Source organism: Doryrhamphus excisus, chromosome 14 (genome assembly GCF_030265055.1).
Source record: "Doryrhamphus excisus isolate RoL2022-K1 chromosome 14, RoL_Dexc_1.0, whole genome shotgun sequence".
Taxonomy (NCBI): domain Eukaryota; kingdom Metazoa; phylum Chordata; class Actinopteri; order Syngnathiformes; family Syngnathidae; genus Doryrhamphus; species Doryrhamphus excisus.
The window spans coordinates 14,174,021-14,193,832 of NC_080479.1; the positions used below are offsets into that span (position 1 = coordinate 14,174,021).

The 19,812-nt window shown below is 43.3% G+C and overlaps 2 protein-coding genes across 2 annotated transcripts in view; one reads left to right on the top strand and one right to left on the bottom strand.

Annotated features, from left to right (window-relative positions):
- nedd9 (neural precursor cell expressed, developmentally down-regulated 9) overlaps positions 1–15,388 on the top strand; it is a 32,271-nt gene extending 16,883 nt beyond the window's left edge. Inside the window, exons 3-7 of the mRNA XM_058046210.1 lie at positions 10,926–11,024; positions 11,254–11,409; positions 11,833–13,005; positions 13,121–13,210; positions 14,572–15,388. Coding sequence (XP_057902193.1) covers positions 10,926–11,024; positions 11,254–11,409; positions 11,833–13,005; positions 13,121–13,210; positions 14,572–15,117 — 2,064 coding nt within the window. The 3' untranslated portion in view covers positions 15,118–15,388. The remainder of the gene's footprint in view (positions 1–10,925; positions 11,025–11,253; positions 11,410–11,832; positions 13,006–13,120; positions 13,211–14,571) is intronic.
- Positions 1–19,812, bottom strand: part of tmem170b (transmembrane protein 170B) — an 88,353-nt gene that overhangs the window by 67,309 nt on the left and 1,232 nt on the right. The window contains 6 exon segments of the mRNA XM_058046250.1: positions 11,702–11,756; positions 12,056–12,919; positions 13,100–13,153; positions 16,362–16,430; positions 18,878–18,980; positions 19,071–19,215. The gene's annotated coding sequence lies outside the window, so the exon portion shown is untranslated.

The window sequence follows — 19,812 nt, forward strand, 5'->3', positions numbered from 1 at the left end:
CATTTCATTATTGCCCGGAATCTTTTTTTTTCTTCTTATACTCAAAATTCAGTGTTAAACATTGGTCAAAGTGTGATTCACCACAACTAATGATGAAATAACATTCTCCTATTCATCTCTCACTAATCAGATCTTCAGGATACGGATATTAATCATATGCTGTCCCGAGGGTGTTTTCTTTCTGTCGGCAAATTAACTTTAGCTATCATTGAAATGAGCTCAGGTGAGCGCTTTAGTGGGTAAACACCACAAGATGTATGACTCTCTCTGCGCAAATGATAAAGACGAGTGGAGCCAGGGGCTGAGGAGGACCTGTCAATCAACTCTCACACACACACACACAAAGAAGTCTTATCAAGCTCTTTTCCACTGTGAGGTTGAATAGAATGGTATTAAAAAAGCCCTTGATGGTAGCATGGAAAATGAAAGGCGCTTACAGCGACAGTGTGTTTTGTGCGGTAATGATGTTATTGGAGAGATTATATTAAGCCTCAGATGTGAATTTTTTTTTCCTTGAATGCGCGGTTGTCACAAAAGAGAGCACAATCCCCCCCCCCACCCGTAATGGAATTTGATGTTAGATTTGATAAGTGCGTCACATGCAAATGTATTTCTCTATTGTTAGGAATGCAGACAAGGCTCTGTTGTTTTCCAATGACGTCCTAAATCTTGGATACAAGAACCATCAGTGCAGCGCTTTTCGGGTTTGGAATAGCTGCTGTGCCAAATGGTACAAGTTGGGTTTTTTTGGATTTGAAGCTTCTAGAATTCCTTTTTAGGTCTGCAGTTGATAATTCCAAATCGATTTATAAAGAGAGCGAGTTCTTGTCCAAAAGGTATGAATGGTCTAGTGCAGGGGTCTCAAACTCAATTTACCTGGGGGCCACTGGAGCTAGGGTCTGGGCGAGACTGGGCCGCATCAGGTTTTCCAAAAAAAAAAAAAAAACGCATTTATTAAAAACAGAAAAATGAATAAACTTTGCTTTGGTTTCGATTTTCTACAATAAAAGCTCTGATAAAACATTCCACTGTTCTCAAATATCTTAATTTTTATTTTTCTACACAAAATAACAAAAATAAATAAACAAATCAAGAATAAAGAAAATCAATCAATCAGCAATGAATAAATATTATAATAATAAAACGGCAAATAATAAAAACTTAAGAAACCACATATAGTTGGTGGGTAAACAAATTATTTTTTTCATATTAAAATGAACAAAGCATTATTAGAGCCCTGTAGACATGACAAAACACGACTATAGTCACATTTATACTCTTTTTATTTACAACATATTGCGCAACTGCAGGGTCTTGAGACACATGCTGACTCGCAAACTAGAGAGCTAGCAACCTAAACGGTAGCCTTCAAGTTATTTCCTTTAAACTTAAATAGCCAAAAACGTACCACTTCCACACGGATAGGGAGGATAACTATTAACAGTTATTTAACCTTTAACATGAACATTAATCAAACATAATAATTTTTTCTGGGTACATGATACCATACAGCATCCATATCAAACTTGCGCGGGCCGCACTAACATTAAACTTTCATATCAAGACGGGGGCCTCAAACTAGTGTCCTGCGGGCCACATTTGGCCCGCGGGCCGCGTGTTTGAGACCCCTGGTCTAGTGGTTCCCTTTAGTGTAATGGAAGACAAGAAATGACAACATTCTTCACCATCGGGGACGCTTCAAACTCTCAATTACCTTTATTCCTCTTCTATTTTTGTTTCTTTTTGGCAGTCAGTTGCAGTTCCTGGCTTGAATTATCAAAGCACGGCAAAACTCATAATGAAATCGGATTTTTTTTTTCCCCCTCATCAACAAGAGACCAATAGTAATAATAAGCATGGCTCGACTGTGTTTTTATATACTGTAGAGGATTACTGGAATCACTAGAATCTTTAACTTTTGAAAAACCGTCATAAAATCTTTATTGGAACATAACAGTTTATTGGACTGACCCCCAAAAACCTGAATATTACTTTTCATCATGAGGAATGATGAAATGCTCAAAAGATGAAAAAAAAGTGTACCGTATATGAACCCACAATGATTATTATGGAGATTATTATACAGACTGATAATAACTCTTCGGTGGTAAACTACATCTGTAGTCACAGCGACCTTGGGGTATAGTCATAGTAATAGGTGCCCATTCGCACCTACGGCCTCACCGACCACCGCCAAACTGGAGCCTATCCCAGCTGTCTTCGGGCGAGAGAGAGGCGGGGTACACCCTGGACTGGTCGCCAGCCAATCACAGGGCACATATAGACAAACAACCATTCACACTCACATTCATACCTATGGACAATTTGGAGTCGCTAATTAACCTAGCATGTTTTTTGGAATGTGGGAGGAAACCGGAGATGGTCGTCCACACAGATATGGCCGAGGGTGGGATTGAACCCTGGTCTCCTAGCTGTGAGGTCTGCGTGCTAACCACTCGACCGCCGTGCCGCCAAACATTGATTTACATAAATACTGGTGGGAAGTGTCTTATACAACGAGGATCGAACCACCAACTTAATGGCTTCTGGACGACCTGGTCTACCTCCAGTGCTACTGCCACCCAAAACCGTATGCCGACAAGGCGTTTTTTTTTTGTTTTTTTTTTTGCACAAGACAAGCAAGCAGTTGGTGCGTTTGGACATGGCTAACTATTAGCCCAAGTCGACTAAATTAGCATGTGAAGTACTGCAAAGATCCTTTTCTACTTTTGACTAAAAATAGTTTGACGTCAACGTTTTTGCTTTCGCTACCAACCACCATGTGTTTTGTACTTCCTCCAAAATTGTGTCCTTTTTGGTCTACACGGTTCAAATTCAAATTGGAGACGGGTTATTTTCCTCTTCATGTGGCGTGGCGCTTTTTGGTGTACGAATGCGCGCTGAGGTTTTTGGCGCCGTCTCCTTTTGGTTTGATGCTGTGCCTTGTCCTGGACTGACCCTCACAAAGCCCACGTGGGGGGGTCACCCAAAGAGAAGAAAAAGGCCCTTGTGCTCCTCCATCTTAAATCTGCTGTTCACGGTTGCGTTATGAAAGGTGTGTCTGTTTTTTAGACCTCGCTGGCTCCCGATTCCCTTGTGCTTCCCCGTTCTGACTCAGGCTCTGAGGTCATGGTGTTCAAAAGATGGGTTGGGTTCATAGTTCAAAGACCTCAGCCAAGCTCCTTATCTACTCCTACCAGACGGCCTATTCATTCCTCACTTCCTGCCCCATGAGCCGTGCTCCTTTTATGGGCATTTCCTCCATTCAATGCGTCATAGCCAAGGAGCCAATCTGTTCAGGAGTACTGAAGATGTATAGGATTAATGGAGTCCCACACAACTACAGGAAGTTAACGGATTGTAGTTTATGGCCGACGAAAGGTGTACCGTTCACCTTGATTTAAAAAAAAAGCAACCGTATTAGGTGGAAGAAATGGTTTGTTTGTTTACCTCGGCCTAATCGTGCATCAACCATCTCAGTGGCGAGTTATTTCTTCCTGGAGCACGCCGACACTCAACCCGCTTGCCATTGTTACTGCAGTGATGAATGGGTGACTGAGGGGCAGCGGAGGGGGGGGCGCTCATAAATCACTTGTAGAAAAAGCATACTGCAATGTGGTTTGCATACCGAGAGGACTTTGCCCCTTGAAAGGTTTTAGAGCAGCGCCTGTCATAAATGAGTCATAAACCAAAGATGGCGTAGATGACAGGAAATGCTGTGCTGGAAGTTTTTTTGGCCATGCCTAACTGTGATTTGACCTTTGGGGTGTCTTGTCTGTGGATCTGTGGCTGATCCGCCCGCCTACTACTTAGGCTGTCATATGTGGTTTGTACTTCAATGGTAGCATTTAATACACTCGTATTACCCAATATAGCGGAACACAAGATACATTTTAACATTATTAGAGCCCTCTAGACAAAAAGTAACACCCCTATAGTCACCTTTAAACTCGTATTACCCAATATAGTGGAACACAAGATACATTTTAACATTATTAGAGCCCTCTAAACAAACTAACACCCCTATAGTCACCTTTACCCAATATAGTGGAACACAAGATACATTTTAACATTATTAGAGCCCTCTAGACAAAAAGTAACACCCCTATAGTCACCTTTACACTCGTATTACCCAATATAGTGGAACACAAGATACATTTTAACATTATTAGAGCCCTCTAGACAAAAAGTAACACCCCTATAGCCACCTTTACACTCATATTACCCAATATAGTGGAACACAAGATACATCTTAACATTATTAGAGCCTTCTAGACACAAAGTAACACCCCTATAGTCACCTTTACACTCGTATTACCCAATATAGTGGAACACAAGATACAGTTTAACATTATTAGAGCCCTCTAGACAAAGTAACACCCCTATAGTCACCTTTACCCAATATAGTGGAACACAAGATACATTTTAACATTATTAGAGCCCTCTAGACAAAGTAACACCCCTATAGTCACCTTTACCCGATATAGTGGAACACAAGATACATTTTAACATTAGAGCCCTCTAGACAAAAATCAACACCCCTATAGTCACCTTTACACTCGTATTACCCAATATAGTGGAACACAAGATACATTTTAACATTATTAGAGCCCTCTAGACAAAAAGTAACACCCCTATAGTCACCTTTACACTCTTATTACCCAATATAGTGGAACACAAGATACATTTTAACATTATTAGAGCCCTGATTTCAGATGTTGCCTTTTTGTTTTATGACGATTCAGGTACGATAATTAATGTACAATTATATTCTTACTCAATTAATCTGAAGCCTGTTCGATTAATCCAATGATCAATTAGGCCCTCGAGTCATAAACCAAAGATGGCGTAGATGACAGGAAATGCTGTGCTGGAAGTTTTTTTTGGCCATGCCTAACTGTGATTTGACCTTTGGGGGTGTCTTGTCTGTGGATCTGTGGCTGATCAGCCCGCATACTACTTAGGCTGTCATATGTGGTTTGTACTTCAATGGTAGCATTTAATACAGCTTTTACTGCGGCCCCCCCCCCCCCCCATTTTGGATTTGCACCAAAGGATCATTAAAGTAATCTGTCACTCAACGGTATTGCGTGTTCTAGTGGGAATTATACAATATGCAGCGATGTCTTTGAGAAACAAAAAACACTGCGTGTCATCTTTTAGCGTTGCTAAGGGATTAAGATGCTAGCTTTGATGCGAGCGAGTGAAAGATGATCCTGATTTGCGTGTCGTCCTAATTAAAGAAGCCTGTCTGTTTGGGTTTGGGCTTTAGGATGTATAATGGCGAAGCGGCTCGAGGATTCATAACTTCATTACTTGCGTTAATTGGTTTTGCATATTCAGTCAGAGGCAGCTCCGAGCAGTAGAGGTGTTTTTTTTGTACAGTGATTCAGAAAAGCCAACACCCTAGATTTTTTTTTTATGATGTCATGTAAAAGTTCCACTCTTAACTAACATAGGATGATGTGTGTATGTGCGTATGAATACGCGTCCATGGGTGTCTCTTAAGATTGAACAACAAGATGATGGATAGTAGCAGGAGGCAGGAGATGAGGATGTGTGAATGAGGAGATGGATGGGTGAATCTCAATGCAGTTGCCAAATTATCGGAAGTGTCGCTGTCGCCATCTTTCGGCGAGAGGCCTCGTTAGGGTTGTTGATTTGTCAGCGGGCCATTATGGGGGGAAAAGGCGCTGCCTGCAAAACCAATGAGCAAGTGTGATATGATGAGTTACTCCTCAATCTTGTCTCACACACACACACACACACACACACACAGCTACCATGACAGGTCTTTAATTAAATGTAACTCGTCAGGGAGAAACTACTGAATATACTCCTTTGTCCACAACAAACCTACTGAGATTTAATATACATAAGAAATTCAACTCCAGGGAAAATACATTGATATTTAATTCCACACGAGATACATTTTAACATTATTAGAGCCCTCTAGACAAAGTAACACCCCTATAGTCACCTTTACACTCCTACTACCCAATATAGTGGAACACAAGATACATTTTAACATTATTAGAGCCCTCTAGACAAAGTAACACCCCTATAGTCACCTTTACACTCCTACTACCCAATATAGTGGAACACAAGATACATTTTAACATTATTAGAGCCCTCTAGACAAAAAGTAACACTCCTATAGTCACCTTTACACTTGTGTTACCCAATATAGTGGAACACAAGATACATTTTAACATTATTAGAGCCCTCTAGACAAAAAGTAACACCCCTATAGTCACATTTACACTCGTATTACCCAATATAGTGGAACACAAGATACATTTTAACATTATTAGAGCCCGCAAGACAAAGTAACACCCCTATAGTCACCTTTACACTCGTTTTACCCAATATAGTGGAACACAAGATACATTTTAACATTATTAGAGCCCTCTAGACAAACAGTAACACCCCTATAGTCACCTTTACACTCGTATCACCCAATATGGTGGAACACAAGATACATTTTAACATGATTAGAGCCCTCTATACAAAAAGTAACACCCCTATAGTCACCTTTACACTCGCATTACCCAATATAGTGGAACACAAGATACATTTTAACATTATTAACGTCCTCTAGACAAAGTAACACCCCTATAGTCACCTTTACACTCGTATTACCCAATATAGTGGAACACAAGATACGTTTTAACATTATTAGAGCCTGCTAGACAAAGTAACACCCCTATAGTCACCATGTTTTTTTACTCGGGATTATTGTGTCAAAAGCAGTCAGCCATTTTGGGTTGAACCGTGACAGTTTTATAGGTGCAATATTATTATTATTACTGAAGTAGAATCATTTAGAATGAAATATTTTTGCAAGTATGATATTGTAGCAACGCACAAGTTTTGTGTAGTGGTTTTCAGTTGTTGTGTGTGTGGCCGTGAACGAGTGAAGTGGAGCACTGGTGCGGCAAAGCGTGTCTGGTACTTGTTTGGCTACGTTTGCACAGGCATGGCTTATGGTTCGGAAATCTCCGCAGGTAGTATTGGAAATTTCCAAAAACATGAATTAAGCTGGTATTGGACTCAATACCATTACTGGATTGGATCGGCCCCCTACCTACCTAAAAGGCCTACAGTGATACTCAGTGAGCCTACAGTTGTGCTTCTTAATTCTAGAACAATCACAATAATACGACTCTGATTTTTCATATTACAATAAGGATATAATGTGCAGTACATAAAATCCATCAAGGTTTATAACAAGCCCATGAAAGAGTTGTTGAAGTTATGACGACATCATCAGTCAAGTCTAAAGTAAGTCCTACGTGCCAAAACCCGAGCCTGCCCGTGTACTAAGCAAACAGTGGGAGCGCCATGACGCACTCACCGCAACACATAACATATCTGTTTGGCTCCTCAGGGCACCACTTTAAACCTGATCCTCCCCCCCCCTTTACTTTGGTAATACGCTTCCTCCCCGTGAAGGAATCCTTCCAGCCTATCAACTCAGTGGGAGCAAATGTTTGTTCGCTCTCATAGGGGCCCTCCGTGATGTCATCATCGCCTCGACTCCCTTTTATTGTTCTGAAAAAGGGTGCCGCCGGCGCCACAAAAAAAAAAGCAACCAACCTCACCGGACCCGGTAAATATTTACCCCGCAGGAATTATGACAGTGACAGTGTACGCCTCCGAGGCAACAGTGTATATCGGGTAAACAAGAGGGAGGAGATGGGACATAAATGAGTGCTGCTCAGAGGCCATGACACGTACCTGTTGAAAAAGGGTCAATGGAGGTCTTATACACACACCTTGCTGCCATCTGTGTGTGGCAGCTGAGTCCCTGTATCCTCTTATCGCCAACGCACAGGACTCAACCCGCGGGGCCGGTGTGACCTTTTTACTAAACGTCACTTTGCTTTTACTTGAGCCGCGGTTCCACCGAGCAGTACTGGTCTCTACAAGTCTGGATTGGTCATGATTTCAGATGTTGCCTTTTTTGTTTTATGACGATTCAGGTACGATAATTAATGTACAATTATATTCTTACTCAGTTAATCTGAAGCCTGTTCGATTAATCCAATGATCAATTAGGCCCTTGACAGCCCAAATCAATATGATTTGTGGTTTGGTCCGCAACATATCTCTTCATGAGTCGCTAAACTGTACTTTATTCTCAGAGCCTCGGATTAGACAAACAGTAACACCCCTATAGTCACCTTTACACTCGTATTACCCAATATAGTGGAACACAAGATACATTTTAACATTAGAGCCCTCTAGACATAAAGTAACACCCCTATAGTCACCTTTACACTCGTATTACCCAATATAGTGGAACACAAGATACATTTTAACATTAGAGCCCTCTAGACATAAAGTAACACCCCTATAGTCACCTTTATACTCGTATTACCCAATATAGTGAAACACAAGATACATTTTAACATTATTAGAGCCCTCTAGACATAAAGTAACACCCCTATAGTCACCTTTACACTCGTATTACCCAATATAGTGGAACACAAGATACATTTTAACATTATTAGAGCCCTCTAGACAAAAAGTAACACCCCTATAGTCACCTTTACACTCGTATTACCCAATATAGTGGAACACAAGATACATTTTAACATGATTAGAGCCCTCTAGACAAAAAGCAACACCCCTATAGTCACCTTTACACTCGTATTACCCAATATAGTGGAACACAAGATACATTTTAACATTATCAGAGCCCTCTAGACAAAAAGTAACACCCCTATAGTCACCTTTACACTCGTATTACCCAATATAGTGGAACACAAGATACATTTTAACATTATTAGAGCCCTCTAGACAAAAAGTAACACCCCTATAGTCACCTTTACACTCGTATTACCCAATATAGTGGAACACAAGATACATTTTAACATTATTAGAGCCCTCTAACAAAGTAACACCCCTATAGTCACCTTTACCCAATATAGTGGAACACAAGATACATTTTAACATTATTAGAGCCCTCTAGACATAAAGTAACACCCCTATAGTCACCTTTACACTCGTATTACCCAATATAGTGGAACACAAGATACATTTTAACATTATTAGAGCCCTGATTTCAGATGTTGCCTTTTTGTTTTATGACGATTCAGGTACGATAATTAATGTACAATTATATTCTTACTCAGTTAATCTGAAGCCTGTTCGATTAATCCAATGATCAATTAGGCCCTTGACAGCCCAAATCAATATGATTTGTGGTTTGGTCCGCACCGTATCTCTTCACGAGTCGCTAAACTGTACTTTATTCTCAGAGCCTCAGATTTTTGTTCTGTTCCTTTAAACTGCAACGCACCGCTTGTCAGTTTTATTGTTTGCTTGTTGCCTGCAGTGGGCGGTTCCCACGAGCGAGAAGAAGAAGTGCGTGAGAAGAGCGATGCTCACGGAGGCTATTTATTCCTCAGCTGGTTTATTTCAGCCATCGGTGTGGGTTTCAGTCAGGGGCCCTTTGCATGCGTGGACAGGTATGCCGCCAATGAACACCTTAAATCACCTCCAGCTTGTTCAAGTGGAATTGATTAGAACCATATGAGCTTCACTTTGGACTCCGACGTTTGAATGGCATTCCTTTCCATACTGAGAAACATACTCCTATTTTCCATCACCCCCCCCCCCCCTCCTGTTGACGTTTTTTCATAAATCTCTTTAACAGACCGGTCCAACCCCCCCACCCCCCCCCCCACCCCCTCTCTCCTCTTAACCCGATTCTCTCTTCCCTGAAAGATGAATCCCAGTCTGATTTCCCTCACTATCAGCTTTATGATGACTCAAGAAGAGAGGATACTGTGACTAAAGTCTTGTACCCCCCTCAGAGACAAGACGGGTATGATGCCTATTTTTGAATCCTGGTAATGAACCAATAGAGGCGACGGTAGCATTGGGATGGGGGTTGGAAAAAGGAGTTGTGGGCCCAAGGAGGACATTCCCAGAATTCCTCTGTCTGTCTGACGCAGCGAGGAGGTCTGCCGCTTTGCTTTTTAGGGGATACAAGGCCGCAGTGTAGGGGGGGGGAGGGGGAGTGGAAATAAAGAGTGGGATTAGGAGGTGTGGAAGGACTGATTAGCACTGACGGGAAAGAGGGGGGCCCGGGGATGGGGAGGGAGGGAGGGAGGATGGGGGGGGGGGGGCAAAAAGACAAATATGTCATTGGCTGGTTTAAGTGAAGCCAGCTATCCTTTTCGCTAATCACGTTATTATTATGATAATCTGGACCAAAACGTAAAGGAGTGCTTCAACTTCCTAAATCCTGATTTCAATCATTCATTTTCTACCGCTTTTTCCTCACGAGGGTCGCTGGGGTGCTGGAGCCCTGGACTGGTCGCCAGCCAATCACAGGGCACATATAGACAAACAACCATTCACACTCACATTCATATCTATGGACAATTTGGAGTCGCTAATTAACCTAGCATGTTTTTTGGAATGTGGGAGGAAACCGGAGTACCCGGAGAAAACCCCACACAGAACATGCAAACTCCACACAGAGATGCCCGAGGGTGGAATTGAACCCTGGTCTACTAGCTGTGAGGTCTGCGCGCTAACCACTAGACCGCCGTGCCGCCCTAAATCCTGATTTCCTCCAATAAAAACAAAGTAAATAACATATTTAGAACTTGTGTGACATCATTAAATCCATTTCCATCACGCTGTTTTTCTTTGCTAATCAGCTCAAACAAGCAACATGTTAGCCTGTCCCGGTCTATCAGCCTCAACGGTACCCACTAACTGTTACTGGGTCACACCAGGACCTGGAAAATGAGAACCAGGCGCAACAATGGCGGCCCCCAACAAACAGACACAGAAGTCCCCCGGCCTTGTTTGTCTCGAACGCCGCCGCCGTCGTGTGCCAGGTGTCATTCTTAAAGACAGCCGCTCTCATTGTTTGTCTCTTCCCCCCTGCTGTGATTGGACAGGTGGTGACCCCCACCAGAGTGGGACAGTTGTACACCTACAGCCCAGGACAGCACAACCAGCAGGACCTCTATGATGTCCCACCCAGTAGATCACAGGGGGTAGGTGGTTGGACGACTTTTTTATTTATTTTTTTTTTCTTTAAACACAACACAATTAGCACCTTCTAATAATAAAGTGGGAAAAGATAGTAAGGCATGTTTACTTTTCATCCATCATCCATCATTCCATCCATCCATTGTCTTCTTTTTTTCAAATTGATATAAATTAATTACATTAATTACAGCAAACATTAGCATGACTACAATCTTCATTATCGTCATCTTTCAGGTGTATGATGTTCCACCTGGTCAGATGCTAGGTTCGCAATACCCTGGACAGCAGGGAGGCGCACGGAACCAAGACATCTACGACGTGCCCCCGTCTCAAACTGATCTCAGGACAGGACAAGACGTTTATGATGTTCCTCCTTCCTCTTCGCAATCGGTAAGAGGACATTCCGAACAGGTCAGAGCTCTAGTAGTAGTACTGCTTGGTGCAATGTCATGTGACGTTATTGATACCATTTTTGGTGTATGTGTGACACTTAGCAGTATTATGGTAATAAAGTGCTAAGTGGCCCATTTATGACATTTTTGTGGCTTTGCTTGACTGTGGTTTAAAACCCTCCAGTAGAAACTTCATTTTTTTCCAGGCAAGACATGCAACATTTTGTTTCTTTTAACCAGAAAATGGCGTCGTCGTTGCTAATTAAGGTTAAAAATTGCAATGAACTTACTTGCCCCGATTGTAGTCTCCCAGGATGCTGTGTGTGAAGGTTCCGCCTTTGCTGTCTAAGAAAGGAATGAAAAGCAGTATTAGTTAGCTTTAGCGGACGTAAACGTGATGCCCGTTCATATCTGCCAACAGGTCTACTCGGTGCCGCCCTGCAGAGCAAACCCCGCCCCCCAGGAGGGCACCTACGACTTCCCTCAGCCTCTCAAACACATGCAGGAGGGCATCTATGACGTTCCACCACCCGCAATCAGCAAAACCACGCAGAACCCCCAGTCTCATTACGACTTCCCCCCCAGCATGGAGCCCTCGGGTCAGCACCAAAAGCAGAACAGCAACGAGGGCATCTACGACGTACCTCCGACCGCTCTTCTCTCAGCGGGCGCCGGCTCTCAGAGCGACGTCTATGACATCCCGCGGGGCATGCAGCTCCCCCAGCACAGAAGCTCGCCCGCCGATCGAGACAAAGGCGTGTATGATGTCCCCGCTCAGGATTCCCGTGCAGTTGCGGATGTGACGGAAGGCGTGAACCGCTTGTCGTTCTCCAGCACGGGAAGCACGCGAAGCAGCATGTCCACTTCCTCGTCCTCCACGGGCTCCAGCGCCGAGGGGCGCTTGGTTTTGGATGTCGACACAGCAGTCCAGAGGTTGTTCCGTCTGCAGCAGGCTGTGGAGGCCTCAGTCGGGGCTTTGCATTCAATGGCGGCGTCCCCTCACTGGAGGACTTTTCCCTTCATGGAGCGCCACGCCAACGATGTCCGCACAGTGCTGGACAGGATCCGTGCGAGCGTGGGGGACTTTGTTGTATTCGGAAGAGGTGCCGCCGCCAACGCCACGGCCCTTTCCGACTCCACCCTTCACAGCAAGATGAGACGGCAGCTGGGCCGCCTGGAGGACTCGCAGCAGATCCTCCTGCAGATCTACCAAGTCCTGGAAAACAGCTGCTGGGCGCTGAACACGTTAGCCGCCTCGGCCGCTAGCAAGCATCACAACAAGAGCGACGAGCTGGCCCGCTTCGTCATGGTGTCCAGAACCGTGCCGGACGACGCCAAGCAGCTGGCCTCCACGATAGGGAACAGCGCCGAGTTGCTATTCAGGCGGACGCACATGGAGGGGTCCTTCTCCAGCGGGAGCACGCCCGACGAGAACATGAGCCACCCGCTCACGTCGCCCTCTTCGGACAGCGACACCTACGGGGGTCAGACCAAGCCGTTTCCTGTCCCTTCCAGCCAAGACAAAGACAACATGAACCACAGCGAGAAGTGCGTCAAGAGCTGGATGGAAGACTACGACTACGTACATCTGCAGGTACCTTCAGTTTAGTCACAACAATACATGCACGTTCTAAAGCAAATTGCTTAACTAGACTGTGCAAAATCTGCATCCAGAAGGCTTCTCTCACCCGATCGTCCTCCTCTTGCAGGGCAAAGAAGACTTTGAACGTCAGCAGAAGGAGCTGTTGGAGAAAGAAAACATCATCAAGCAGAATCAAGCTCAGCTGGGCCAAGAGCAGGTGAGGGTTAGCCATCGCAGCATCTGATGGGACCCACTGACTCAGAATAATCCAAAAGGCAAACCCACAACCTTAGTGTGTGTAGTAAAGATCCAATCACTCCTCGCAGGTTGTTGATGATAACCAACACAATTCATATTAGCAATGAAAGAAAGACTCAAAAATAATCCAAAAGGCAAACCCACAACCTTAGTGTGTGTAGTAAAGATCCAATCACTACTCGCAGGTTGTTGATGATAACCAACACAGTTCATATTAGCAATGACAGACTCAAAATAATACAAAAGGCAAACCCGCAACCTGTTCGCTTGTCTACCGCAACCTTAGCGTGTGTACTAGATTTAATCACTACTCGCAGGTTGTTGATGATAACCAACACAGTTCATATTAGCAATGAAAGAAAGACTCAAAAATAATCAAAAAGTCAAACCCGCAACCTTAATGTGTGTAGTAAAGATTCAATCACTCCTCGCAGGTTGTTGATGATAACCAACATAGTTCATATGAGCAATGAAAGAAAGACTCAAAATAATCCAAAAGGCAAACCCGCAACCTTTGTGTGTGTAGTAAGTTCCAATCACTACTCGCAGGTTGTTGATGATAACCAACACAGTTCATATTAGCAATTAAAGACTCAAAATAATCCAAAAGGCAAACCCGCAACCTGTTCGCTTGTCTACCGCAACCTTAGCGTGTGTAGTAAAGATTCACTCACTACTCACAGGTTGTTGATGATAACCAACATAGTTCATATGAGCAATGAAAGAAAGACTCAAAATAAACCAAAAGGCAAAACCACAAACTTAGCGTGTGTAGTAAAGATCCAATCACTACTCGCAGGTTATTGATGATAACCAACACAGTTCATATTAGCAATGAAAGAAAGACTCAAAATAATCCAAAAGGCAAACCCGCAACCTGTTCGCTTGTCTACCGCAACCTTAGCGTGTGTAGTAAAGATTCAATCACTCCTCGCAGGTTGTTGATGATTACCAACACAGTTCATATTAGCAATGAAAGAAAGACTCAAAATACTGCAAAAGTCAAACCCACTCTTGTTCGCTTGTCTACCGCATCTTAGTGTGTGTAGTAAAGATTCACTCACTCCTCGCAGGTTGTTGATGATAACCAACACAGTTCATATTAGCAATGAAAGAAAGACTCCAAAATAATCCAAATGTCAAACCCACAGCACACATGCTAACCAGTGACTATACTGAATTGGTGTGCATAATAAAGATGTGATCCCTCCTTTGGCAAGTAATTAATGACAGCCTCCACATTGCACAACAGACATAATCCAAACGACTAAAAATAGAACAGTAACAACCTGATAATGAACGCTCTGGTGTTCTTCACAGATCAACCAGTTCAAGAAGTTGGAGCAGGAGGTGATCAAACCCGTGGAGAACGACATCTCGCAGTGGATGTCACACCAACACACGGGCAGGTCCCCGACCCCCCAGTCCGACACATCCTCCTTGCCCACCTCCACTCGCGCGTGCGCCCGAGACCGCCAGCTGCTGGGCTTCTACTCGGAGCAGTGCGAGCAGCACTTCGTCACTCTCCTCAGCGCCGTGGACGCCTTCTTCAGCTGCGTGAGCGGCGGGCAGCCTCCGCGCATCTTCGTGGCGCACAGCAAGTTCGTCATCCTCAGCGCCCATAAACTGGTCTTCATCGGAGACACCCTGTCCCGGCAGGCCTCGGCCCCCGAGGTGGCCAACAGGGTGATGAACTCCAGCAACGTGCTGTGTGACTTATTAAAGACGGTGGTCGCCGCCACGAAGACGGCGGCGCTCAACTACCCCAACACGGCCGCCATCCAGGAGATGGTGGACAGAGTCACCGATCTGTCGCATCACTCGCAACAATTCAAAGAACAGCTGCTTCAAATGGCAAAATGGTGATTCTTCTCTTTTGGATGTTGTATAAAGTTCCCGTTGTGTAAATATTGGCTCTATTTTTGTGTAGATTGTTTCATGTGGACTTTTTTTTTTTTCATAACATTCCAGTCATATATATATATTATATAAAGCACCTTATGTTCATTTCACCCATAGAGTGTTGTTGATGTGTCTTACTGCTGGATGTGTGACAGTAGATCCTAAATCATGTTAATATCAATATGTGTGTTTCTATGTGGGATCTCCACAGATAAAGACTTGTTCATAACCGTGATACGCCGTCTTTTCATTTCTTTTACATTAACGCTCCCCTACAGCATGGATGTGCTTGAATTTTAGCATTGCTTTCTAAATTAGACAGTGTTTTCATCACTGTACCCACAATGATAAAAGAACCCACAATCATAAACTACACTAAAACACAATATATTTTAGTTTAAAAGGAAATAGAAATAATAAATACCGAGATGCATTTTAAATATTAAAATGAAGGATGTCCTATATTGGCTTTTTGGACGAAAACTGATATGCTGATATTGTCCAAGTCTTCATTTCCAATACCGATATGTGTAACATTATATATACACATATGTGTCAGCTACAGTATTTTTTTTAAATATATTTTTGAATGAACCTGATACCGATATCAACCAATATTACATTTTTATGCTGTTATCACTCATCCCTAATTAAAATAAAATATTAATGTATGATTTAATAGGGTCCTGTACAAAATTATATTAAGAATATGCAAGTTTGTATGCAAAGTAATGTTTTACAAAGCTATAAAATATGAAATTGAATGCCACGTCGGCTTAATTTATGTGTAAAAATGTAAAATAATTCAAATACAAATCAGAAATATTAATATCTAAGAATACATTAAATATACACATATGTGTCAGCTACAGTATTTTTTTTAAGGATTGGGACTAAACCTGATACCGATATCAACCAATATTGCATTTTTATGCTGTTATCACTCATCCCTAATGAAAATAAAATATTAATGTATGATTTAATAGGGTCTTGTATCTAACATTATATTGAGAATATGGAAATTTGTATGCGAAGTAATGTTTTACAAAGCTATAAAATATAAAATTTAATGCCACGTCGGCTTAATTTCTGTGTAAAAATGTAAAATAATTCAAATCAGAAATATTAATATCTAAAGAATATACATAATTGTTATAAACAGAAATGTGGTAGAATGTTATGAAATATTAAATGGAATTATACTCAACCATAAACCGCCGCTTTACAGATGCCATGTTAGATCCTTCTCAAATGTCCGGACTCTTGGGTGGTTCAACCTGAAAGAGCCATATAAATATCAATAAAATATAAATGATATTGGCATATCAAATGTATTGAATAATTAACAAAAATACATTATTATGTTACTAAATAATAATTATTCACATTGTACAAATGCATTTTTGTGACATTCAATATAGCAATTCAAATCATATACCGGCACGGCGGTCTAGTGATTAGCGCGCAGACCTCACAGCTAGGAGACCAGGGTTCAATTCCACCCTCGGCCATCTCTGTGTGGAGTTTGCATGTTCTCCCCGTGTGTGCGTTGGTTTTCTCCGGGTACTCCGGTTTCCTCCCACATTCCAAAAACATGCTAGGTTAATTGGCGACTCCAAATTGTCCATAGGTATGAATGTGAGTGTGAATGGTTGTTTGTCTATATGTGCCCTGTGATTGGCTGGCCACCAGTCCAGGGTGTACCCCGCCTCCCACCCGAAGACAGCTGGGATAGGCTCCAGCACCCCCCGTGACCCTCGTGAGGAAAAGCGGTAGAAAATGAATGAATGAATGAATCAATCAAACTCAAGCATTATGCCCAGCTTTACAGATGCCATGTCACCTTAGTGAGCATTGCATTTACAGCACTGTGAGAAAGTGTTTTATTAGCTCGAGTCGACCTGTCTTTATCAATGATTCTTAGGAGAAGGTGGTGGTGTGTGTATTTCTACAGCCCCCCCCCCCACCCCACCCCACCCACCCCTCACCAACCCCCCACAAAATCCTCAAATCCTCATCAAGAGTTATTTGCGGCCTCCAATCTAAAAATATCTGCTTCTTTTTACTGCCAGCGACATGATTTCTCATTGTCCCTTCGCTAGCGGGGGGGTGGGGGGGGGGGGTAGAGAATAACTCCTCACCTTTCCTGTGGAACATTGGTTATGACAGTGAAGAATGTGTTGTGTTGTGTTTTTTGTGCGAGTGTGTGTTCTCTGAACCGTGTGAGACATTTTTTTTCCGGAAATGCCAAAACACATTTTTACTCTCGCTCAAAGTGCACTCGGCTGACAAAAAGGCTCTTGAAAGTGGAATGATGGTGAAATCTAGCGCCTCCCCAAGGTAATCCTTGCTCTATAGAAGCGTCTATATGCCAGCAATAGTCCATCATGACAGCAAGACCCCCCCCCCCTTAGACCCCCTTTTAGCTCCCAATCAGAACATCTCATTAAAACTCATAGGCTGGCGCTGCCTGCCAACTCCTTTGTTTTTATGATCTAGCAAATTCCTTCGTGGGCTCTCTGGGGAGACGCCAAAGAATTTGCAACCTTTTTCAAAAACGTCTGATTTTGTTGCTCATCTGCTGAGTTTGCTTGAAGAAAGTGAAAGGAAAAAAAAAATGAGCAGCTGGCTGGCCAACACTCGAGGAAGTACAACCTCCGTTTTCATCATTAATCCCTTCCAAAAAGGTCAGAAACAACCACAAACTATTTTTACTGTCAAATAAGAGTATAGATACAATTAATCTGTTCATTGCAGATGTTTGGATGCCACTGAAATATCCAGGGCTGCACGGTGTACGAGTGGTTAGCACGCAGGCATCACAGCTAGGAGACCGGAGTTCAATTCCACCCTCGGCCATCTCTGTGTGGGGTTTACATTCATTCATTTTCTACCTCACGAGGGTCGAGGGGGTGCTGGAGCCTATCCCAGCTGTCCCGAGAGGCGAGGTACACCCTGGACTGGTCGCCAGCCAATCACAGGGCACATATAGACAAACAACCATTCACACTCACATTCATACCTATGGACAATTTGGAGTCGCCAATTAACCTAGCATGTTTTTGGAATGTGGGAGGAAACCGGAGTACCCAGAGAAAACCCACGCATGCACGGGGAGAACATGCAAACTCAACACAGAGATGGCCGAGGGTGGAATTGAACCCTGGTCTCCTAGCTGTGAGGTCTATGTCTTTGTCTATATGTGCCCTGTGATTGGCTGGCCACCAGTCCAGGGTGTACCCCGCCTCTCGCCCGAAGACAGCGCCCCCTGCAACCCTCGTGAGGATAAGCGGTCCCTCATGTCCACCTCTCGGTCTTAGGCCTGTCCCTCATTGACAATGGCTATTGTACTGTTGTCTAGCTAATATAACACAATTGTGTATAAAACTGGATTTCATGGTATCTCAGGTTTGACATCACACATTCTACTAAAAGTGCCACTGTTCTTAAACCTGATATAAACATTTAAGGACGTGCCAAGCTACCAATTATTCCAATATTGATATTGTGTAGATTGGACAACAACAGTTGCTTCCATTTGTGCAAGTGTTGCCTTTTGTGTAGGAGTTATTGACAAGGGTGGATGTGCTTTGGGCTACAAGAATCAATAAGTTATTTTAGTCTTGGCTGCTGACAGTCAAGCAAAACAAGCTTCTTGTATTTGTGTGTGTGTGTGTGTGTGTGTGTGTTTGTCACCAGGAGCTACAGACCAAACACCACAAACCTGGCTCTCTCCGTTTTCCCGCAGTTACACAACTCGGCAAGGTGCTGCAGAGGAACACACATGGATGCTGAGTCGACAGCACGCTCCCCCGATGAGACACAGTCTGGACAGTTGAGGCGTACAACGATAACAAACAGGTGTCAGGCCGTGGAGATGGCACCGGAAAGTGTTTTTTTCGACGTCATCTGCTCACCTTGGTTTTAGTGAGTGTCGACACAGTGAAGGAGCGTGGGAGGCCTTCGGAGAGAGCGTGCAGGAGGAGCGAGGCTCAGAGTGCGCAAGAAGACAAGAAGCAGTGGAGAGTGGATGTCATTTCCGTGGCTTACCACAATCATTTCCTGTAAAGTATTTGCAGAATCTGAAATTATAGCTTCTCAAAAAGTGCAGAAGGCCCAGCTGCAGGTTTGAATCCATGCAGCCAAGTCTGTCTGGAGGGGAATATGGAGACAAACAATAAAACAAGTGCTGTCTTCAAGATGTTGGGATATTTTTCTCAGCAGTACACCGCCAATTCAATGTGGAACATGCATGGAAACTGTCAATTATAAATACATTAATGCTGAATATATAGTGTAAAACTCTAATAACACATACAATTTACAAATCCAAGAAAACAGGTTAGGATTCTGAAAGATCTAGAAAGATTTCTGTGTGGGTTATTGTGTGTAGCTGCTCTATCGGAGTCCGCAACTCATTCATTCATTCATTCATTTTCTACCGCTTTTTCCTCACGAGGGTCGCGGGGGTGCTGGAGCCTATCCCAGCTGTCTTCGGGCGAGAGACGGGGTACACCCTGGACTGGTGGCCAGCCAATCACAGGGCACATGTAGACAAACAACCATTCACACTCACATTCATACCTATGGACAATTTGGAGTCGCCAATTAACCTAGCATGTTTTTGGAATGTGGGAGGAAATCCGGAGAAAACCCACG